Raw genomic sequence first — 8,660 nt, 5'->3', positions numbered from 1 at the left:
CGCAAATCTAGCTTCGTAAACACCCGGGCCTTACCCAATTCATCAAAAAGCTCATCCGTCGTGGGTATTGGAAAATGGTCCGGTACAGTGGCGGTGTTCAGCGCACGATAATCAATGCAGAAGTGAAAAGATCCATCTTTCTTACGAATCAGTAGCACTGGTGAGGAGAATGGACTGTTGCTTCTCTGAATAATCCTCTGGTTACCTGCCGCTCTGATAGGCTAGTTTTCGTCACTTGAATTGGACCACTTTTTGCATTCTTTAGTTGAATATTTGCATGAGAAGATGCATGTTTTGGCAGGAAATGAATGGAGTGGTCCGACGAGCATGCTAATGGAAGGGATTCTGAATTACATGCAAAAGTATAAGCAAATTGGATGCAAATTCAGTAGTTTGAGAAGAAAAAGAATCCACAAGACACAAACTGCACAGTTTGATGGATTGGCCAGTGTCTGAGCAATGTTGATAGCTCTTCAAAGTCGCATTTCAAAGCTAAGTTGACGAGTCTTTGTGCTACCAATGCCCACAAGCGACACTTTTGAAGGAAAAAGAAGCCAACTACCATCATGGGGAGTGGAGAAGACTTCCACATCAGATTGGTTGGAAGATGTGTAACAAAATCAACAAAACTTATCTTTTGGCAAAACTTTTGGGGGGGGGAACCACTCTTTAGCTAGCTTTAGTTAGTTTTAGTTTCTCTCTCTAAGCTTAGTTTTCTCTCATCCTTGAAGCAAATTTCGAACCATAGGCAGCCATGGCCATTTTTTGCTCACCATGGGGTGAAGCTTGTAGTTATGTAGTGTTTTAATGCTTTGAATGATCTAATTCCTTGGTTGTACTCATTTTCCAGCATCTTAACTCTCTAGTTAAGGTTTTTGGACTGATTTAAAAAAAGCTTTTGGTGTATTTAAATCTCTAGGTGTTTATTTATGTTTGGTTGTTGGTGTTCTTGAGCTTTTAGTTAAAATTTCTTGCATTGACTTACTTTTTTGTTCCTTAGCCAGCCTTTGTCTTTGTTGATTTCTTTGTTTGTTTATTTGAAGTTTGTATGCTTCTAAAAGGGTTTTGCAGGGGCTGATTCTACTTGAAACTTTAGATGGAAGAAAAGAAGTAAAAAAATAGTAGTTGTTGCTAGTTTGGTTTTACTTGCTTAGCTTGTTTAGATTTTTCTTTTGCATCTTATTTCTTTGATCTTTCCTAAGTGTTTAGTTCTGCTATTTAATCTTCTTTTCCATTCCTTTAATTTTGAAAATCAGTAAAAAAAAGAAGAGAAACAATGTGTTTTAAGTTGCAATTTGTATGGTGATTTTTCCCTGCTTAGTAGCTTGGTTCTTGTATGCTAGTGTGTTTTAGTTGCTGTAATTTCTTTAGTTATTTCTATCCTCCATTGTTGAATGTTCTTAAGATTTGTTTATCTTCTCCAAGTTGTTAATTTTCAGCTTTTTATTTGGTGTTTTCAAGGTATAATTAGGTAGCTAACTTATTGATTTGGTGTTTCTCTAGCATAGTTAAGTGTGTAGCAGCCATTTAGTCCTTTCTTTACTCATGTTTTCGTACCTTAGTGCATTTAGGAACCCGAAAAGCTGATTTCAAAGTGCTAATCCTTTTACCATTAGTTTAGTTTAGTTGCCAACTACCTTTTACCATTGGTTAATAGCCAATAGCAAGCAACAAGTACAATTCTTTTTCACTCTTTGACATGGAGCCTCCAAAATCAGTTTTAAACTCTCTCTCTCATGCTTTTCATGTCAGCTTAGTCACTTTAGGAAGTCTCCAAATTAGCTAGTTAAGTAGGCTTTTAGATCCCACCTTTTAAGTGTCTCTTTCCTAGTAAATTAGCTTCTCTAGCTTTGTGTGAACACTTAGAATTTAGTTAGCAACCTTCTACTTAGTTCCTTTTGCTTCTTTTACTTAGTAATTTTAGTGACAAAAGCTAGTTCCTTTCCCCTTGTTCCTTTATTTCTTGAAAGTGCTATTTTACAAAGTGTTGTCATTATTCTAGGTGCTGTTTTTTTTTATTTTGCTGCCAAACTGCCCAGTTTATTAGCTTGCCCAGTTTACGTTCCAGTGTATATGAAGGAATATTGAATTTTATTTGCACTCTTAGTTCCCACATTAGTTTAAGCCTTGTTTATATTTCGTAGTTTAATTCCCAACCCCAAATTAAAGCGTGGTGGCATCGCCAAACTCTTAAGTGTTGAAATACATAATGGATACGACCGTTCCTCGTGGGATCGACATCTGACTTACCACATACTAATTAATAGTATTTTGGGAAGTGGGAACGCATAAGTATTGTTGAATAGGAAGAACACGCGCCTACGACACGCGTGCAAAATTCCTTCCTTTCACGCTCTATCTCGTTTTTTTGAAAATAGGGGTAGCGGTACGGCCTGACGTTGATCGGTTTCGTGCCCGGCAACAGATGTATGCGGTGATCATAAGAACACGATGGTGGCATCCCTGACGGCATGCTGAAAACCGGTCTGTAAGTCTCCAAAACCGCTGCTATAGCCGGCGTAAGATCCGCTGGAAAGTCCTCTCGGGCCTCGGACGTGGTGGTGGTCGTTTCCGGTTCCAAGAACATGATCTCAAATACTTCCAAACCTCCTGAAGGGGACATCAAAGCCGCCAGCGAGGCTCCATCCATCTTACGGGCAGGTGGCGTAACCCCCGTCAATGTAATACGGCTCTCTCCGTGAACAAATTCCAATGTTTTTCCTGCGAAATCCGCGGTCACCTTCCCCAACGATTCAAGCCAGTCCATTCCCAGAATCACATCTGGACCGTGAATAGGTAAAATATGGAGATCCACCATGAAAACCTAGCCCTGCACCTCCAATTTCGTCTGTCTGGAAACGTGTGTGCAAAGAAGGGCCGCCCCGTTGCCCACAATCACGTTGAATGGACGAATAGGCGAGAGCGATAAGTGCAATGATTCTGCAACCTTCGGGTGGAGAAAATCCCGGTCGCTCCCTGTGTCAATTAGGACACACACTTGGCGATCGTGTATAACACCCCACGACCTTCATAGGCCGAGATTGACGACCCCCATCCATCGCGTGAATATGCGACACGTCAGTCGGCACAGCCTCATCAGTCGGAAATCCCTCCGACTCATCATCATCACCCTCTTCTTCCTCCGCGTAGCATAGTAGTCTCTGTTTGCACACGTCCCGACACTCTACTTCTCGGGGCAATAGTAACACAAACCCTGACGGGCGTGCTCCGTCTTTTCAGCTTGGGATACCCGAATCGCGCCGGGCCGCGGCCTTTCCCCACTGCGAGCCACTGAACTCGAGGTCTGTCATGCGGCGGCTGTGCCTGTTGCCGATGTCGGTGCCGCTGAGGTGCTTGCCTGCCCTCGGCCCTCACGGTTCTGCCAAGGCCGACGTTGTGCGGCTGAAAAGGCTTGATGCGGTCCGCGCTCATGCGTAGCTTCCGTCCACTCCAAAGTCAAGGCCATCGCGGCTGACAATGACTCCGGTCTGTGTAACCTCACGCACTCCTGAATGTCCGGTTTGAGGCCTGCTACAAACAAAGTGAACAACTCCGATTCCGGGACCCCATGGACCCGATTCAAGTATTTTTCGAACGTATTGTGGTACTCCAACAGTGGCCCCGTTTGCGTGAGTTTTTCTAGCAGCCCAAAATAATTCTGAAAGCTCCTCCTATCGAAGCGATCCCGAACATCCTCCAGAAATTCGTTCCACGTAACGAACTCGTTGTTTGCACAATAATTATAAACCCATTCTGCAGTCGGTTGGTCAAATAACATCACCGCATAATGTAATCGTTGAGCCTCGGGCATCATAAGGTGATTGAAGTAATATTGGACTCTAGAGATCCAATTTGTCGCGTCTAACCCGTCGAATCGCGGTGGATCCATCCTACACCCCTGCTGCCTCTCGAAACCTGCGCATTACCCTGATATCTTTGAGGGGGGTCCCAACACGTCTTCGGGCGATTATAAGCTTGATCGAACCCCCCACCCTCGGATTGCGGTTGCCTTGTGTCGTCCAACCGGGCCCATTACGACCGAAGTTATCGCGTATAGGCCTGGTGTCCTGCGAACCCTCGCGGAAACCCCAATTAGGGTTTCTCCCGTGACCAGCCCTGTCTCCCGATCTCATGCGACGCGCCTCGTCGAACTCCCAGTCATCTCCGACGCCAAAACCCGAAGGTGGCTCCGTTTCACGCGACCAAGAAGGGTCAAGATTCTCGACACGACGGTCTGTATCATCTCTCTCTGTCTCGAATTTTCCCAATCTCTCCAACACATGATCGAGGGTAGCGGGGCCGGTTTCCTCAAGTCGCGCCTCCTCCGGTTGGCGAGTCTCTGCCTCACCGTCGTCCCCATGGTGTCCCCGAAAACCCCCACCCTCGCGGCGGCTCGTCCCCTTATTCTTGCAGTAGTCACCAAACTCCTTAGACAAAAACTCTAGACTGTTATCAGTTCTGAGACACTTGAACACCAAGCCCTTTTCAAGCTCAACTTCAGAACACCAAATAGAGAATTTCTTGAAAGCCTATGACTTCTCTTTGAGTACATAGATCCATATTTTTCTTGAGAAATCATCAATAATAGTCATGTAGTATCTGCCACCTCCTATGGAGTTCACTTGAGCAGGCCCCTAAAGGTCACTATGGGCATAATCTAATGGCTGAGTAGACAAATGCCTTCCCTTTGGAAATGATTGTTTCATTGATTTTCCAAGCACACACTCTTCACACTTGAGTTGTTGCTTATCAATCTGAGTTTGCACTGCTCCCTTCTTCACCAGCTCCCTTAAACTCCCTTGAGCAGGGTGTCCAAGTCTCATATGCCACAATCTTTTATCTGTGACAACAGAGTTTATTTGATTCAGTGGAGATCTGCACTTCTGCCAACAGGTAATACAAACTTCCTCTTCTATCAGCCTCCATCATTGTCTTTCCTCCTCTACTGACTACCATCCTTCCACCAGAAGAGGCAAACACACACCCCTTTTTTTCAAGAAGTCCAAGGGATATCAGATTCCTCTTTACTTGAGGAATATACCGCACATCAGTAAGAGTTATCACACATCTATTTTTCATTTTCAGCTTCACATAGTCAATTCCTCTTACTTGGCAGACATGGTTGTTGCCTAAAATGACTGATCCAGTACATTCACCCAGATCTTGAAACCACAACAAATTTGAGCTCATGTGGAAACTACAGCCTGAATCCATAATCCAAGATCCACCGACCCCACTCTCCATTACATTGAGAATCTGATCTTCATTCATCTCATTTTCACCATCAGTCGCATTAACTATTTTCTCACCGGTTTGTGCTTGCTTCCTTTTCCAAGCAAAGCAATCTTTCTTGAGATGTCCAGGTTTCTTGCACCAATGACAAGACCTGCTTTCCTTCTGGCCATTCTGGACAGATTTCGAACCATCATGATCCTTCTTAAAGGGTTTCTTGAACTTAAGCTTCTTGACGTTTAGACTTTCTGCAATAGATGAACCAGCTTCACTGCTTCTACCCTCTTTGTGAAGTTCCTTAGCTCTCACAGCGGTTTGAACCTCCACAAATGTAATCGCCTTATCTTTCCCATACAATATAGCATCTCGCAATTGATCAAATGACCTAGGAAGAGCATTTAACAACAGGATCGCCTTATCTTCATCTCCTATGGCAACATCAATATTTTCCAGATCGTCTATGGACTTGTTAAACTCTTCCAATTGTTCCAACACACCCTTATTCTCAAGAAATCTATATGAATATAGCCTACGCTTCATATATAACCTGTTGGCCAAAGATTTCGTTAGATAAAGGTCCTCTAACCTGGTGAGAATGCCTGCAGTAGTCGTCTCCTTTGCCACCTCCCGTAAGACTTTATCGGCGAGGCACAATACGATCGTGCAGTGAGCCTTGGCCTCGATCTCGGCCTGCTTCAGCAAGAGCTTCTCATCTAGAACCCCCTTTTCCTTTGGATCTTTCTCCTTCGTCTCCAAAGCCGATGCAAGTCCTTGTTGTGTAAACATTGCTCGCATTTTCATCCTCCATATCGCGAAATCATTTGTACCGGTAAATTTCTCGGCTTCAAGTCGAACTGCCATCTTCGAGACTTTTGATCCGTACCTCTGCTTCAATCACAAACTCAGAATCTTGATTCGCTTCCGGCAGACGGCGCCAATTGTAAATGTTGTTATCAACGATTGAGAATTGAAAGATGATGAAACTTGAGAGCTCAGATTTTTGGGAAAGGAAATCTTATTCAATGAATGTGAATTACAGAATTAAGAAGATACAAGTGTTGTAGATGTATACAACTCAACTAACCTTTCATAACTAACCGAATCTAATCCAACGGCTAGTATTCATTGACTAACTAATCATGCAATGGACGGCTCAGATTCTCTCATGCTTAACCTCCTCCAACAGTCGATTAATGAGCTTGATTAAGCTCCATGCATTCCATGCAATCAATCATCTAACACTTACAAAGGAAATTACCTAACCATATCGGTTCAAGTAAAGGCGTCAAGGGAAAAGAACCGAAAAGAAAAACCCTCGAATGAGTTTTTCAACTCTGCATAAAATAAGAACTATTACAGCTCTTTACTTTCCTACTTGTATGGAGTGACGACCACAGACAAATTTTGTTGTCTTGTAGCTGTTATTCTCACATTTTCTATCATGTCAAATCTTGGGCCCTAACACTCTCCGGAAGTTTCCAATCGGAGTTTTAGAGTAGTTGGACAAGAGCCGACTCAGCAGAAGCCAAACCGAACGTCAACCCGGGGCACATACTCCTACCGAATCCAAATGGCAAGTATTTAAAATCACTGCCTACGAAATTCAGATCTTCACTCTCGAACCTCTCGGGATTAAACATCTCCGAATCTTTCCAATATCTCGGGTCCCTTTGCTTGGCCCAAATATTGACCATCACCATAGATCCAGCCTGTATGGTGTATCCGTTGATCACGTGTTCCTTGTTGCAAGCTTTAGGCAGCATTGGAGCCGGAGGGTGCAGCCTCAGAGTCTCTTTGATCACGAGTTTTAGATATTTTAGATCATTTTCTTGTTCATTGTTCTCTTTTAGTGCTTGTCTTATTTCAGCTTGTACCTTGGCCATCAGTCGAGGGTGCCTCATCAGCTCTACCATGGTCCAGTCAATAGCTGCCGCGGAAGTATCAGTTCCAGAAGTGAACGCATCCTGCATTAATGTTAGTATTAAAATCCAATTTTCGTAAATTGAAATAGAATACCTCTAATAAAGAGTAAAGAGATATACTCTCTCTGTCCAGAATTAAATGTCTCACTTTGACTCGATATCTATTTTAAGAAATAGGTTGAAAATTAGTGAAATGTGATTAAAGTTAAATGTAATTTTAGTACTTACAAACAACACAACCTTTATGTTGTGGTTATCAATTGGAAACTTGAGCTCCTCTTCTTCCTTAGCCTTAAGGAACACATCAACCAAATCCTCATCCTTGAATCTCCGGCCACCGGATTCCGCTCGGTTCCTTCTGTGGTGATCGATAATATCATCAAGAATCCGATGGAGCTTGTGCCGCATCGCCTTCATGAGCCGCACCTTCCTCCAGCTCAACGCGCAGATGATTCTAGACGACGGGAACATATCCGCCATCTCAAAGCCTCCGACCATCTTCATCGAATCCACCATCATCTTAATCAACGCCTCACTGTCCACGCTCACGCTACCGAAGGCAGCGCGGCAAGTAATGGAGCTCGAATACGAAAACAACTTCTCCGATAAATTGACAGTGCCTCCACAAGATTCGCGCAACGAATTGACTAATCGACCGGACTCCTCTTCGCGGATGGATTGGAACAAGCGCACCATTTTCGGGCTAAGAAGGTCGTTGATGCAGAGCTTTGTCATCTGGCGCCAGTAGTCTCCGTAGGGGCTGGAGGCGATGTCTCTGCCGTCGTACCACATGATCCTGTTGGCCACGTTCTGCACGCGGTCAGCGAAGCTTGGGTCGAGATCTTTAAGTACTGTTCTCGCCATCTCTGGGGACGAGACGATGACGGCGTTGCACTCCCCGAGCTTGAGGTACATCAAGGGCCGTGTTGGTTGGATAGATCTCTGAAGCAGCGGAAGGGGGGTTGCTCATCTGATGAAGGTTTCCGATTATAAGAATTTTTTTCAGGCCGGGTGGCAGCATTTTCGTTGATTTGGTATTCATGAAGTACCCGGAACTCTTATTCGCGGACGAAGGGAGTATTATCTATGACTTTTAGTCTACTGAAGAATACCTCGTGCTATAAGTGTTTGACTAGTAGTATTAGTTTGTTAATTTTGAAAACATGAGAACTGAAGTTGATTTATCATATACTCCGCTTAGGGCATCCGCAGTGGTGCGGATGTCCCGGCGGAATTCCCTACGGAATTCCCACTGCCACGTCAGAAGGACTTCCCACTACTCTGCCACGTCATAAGGACTTCCCACTGCTCTGCCACGTCATACGGACTTCCCACTGCACAGTGGCGGAATTCCCCTGCGGAATTCCTGACGGAATTACCACATTAAAAAAAATTCACAAATTCAAAAATTAACCAATTTCCGGAAGTAAACAAATTACGGAATTAAAATTTCGACACAAATGGGGAAAAATTCCATTAAAAAAAGAAAAGTACATAACACCAAAT

General features: G+C 43.9%; 1 protein-coding gene across 1 annotated transcript; it reads right to left on the bottom strand.

Moving 5' to 3' along the window:
• Positions 1–6,722: 6,722 nt before the first annotated feature.
• On the bottom strand, positions 6,723–8,018 carry LOC121759075 (premnaspirodiene oxygenase-like). Its single transcript, XM_042154577.1, has 2 exons — positions 7,383–8,018; positions 6,723–7,196 (listed from the first exon to the last, which is right to left on the bottom strand). Exons 1-2 carry the CDS (start codon positions 8,016–8,018, stop codon positions 6,723–6,725), a joined length of 1,110 nt encoding a protein of 369 aa, XP_042010511.1.
• Positions 8,019–8,660: the final 642 nt, after the last annotated feature.

The sequence above is a fragment of the Salvia splendens genome, chromosome 12 (assembly GCF_004379255.2).
Source record: "Salvia splendens isolate huo1 chromosome 12, SspV2, whole genome shotgun sequence".
Taxonomy (NCBI): Eukaryota; Viridiplantae; Streptophyta; class Magnoliopsida; order Lamiales; family Lamiaceae; genus Salvia; species Salvia splendens.
This window is presented reverse-complemented; position numbering and strand designations above follow the sequence as displayed.

What these genes read in the sequence shown, in the direction of transcription:
- LOC121759075 (XM_042154577.1), bottom strand. Translation starts at nt 8,018, where the DNA reads ATGGCGAGAACAGTACTTAAAGATCTCGACCCAAGCTTCGCTGACCGC. An exon ending in ACATAAAGGTTGTGTTGTTT is followed by an intron (nt 7,197 to 7,382) that starts GTAAGTACTAAA and finishes ACATTAATGCAG; the next exon opens with GATGCGTTCACTTCTGGAAC.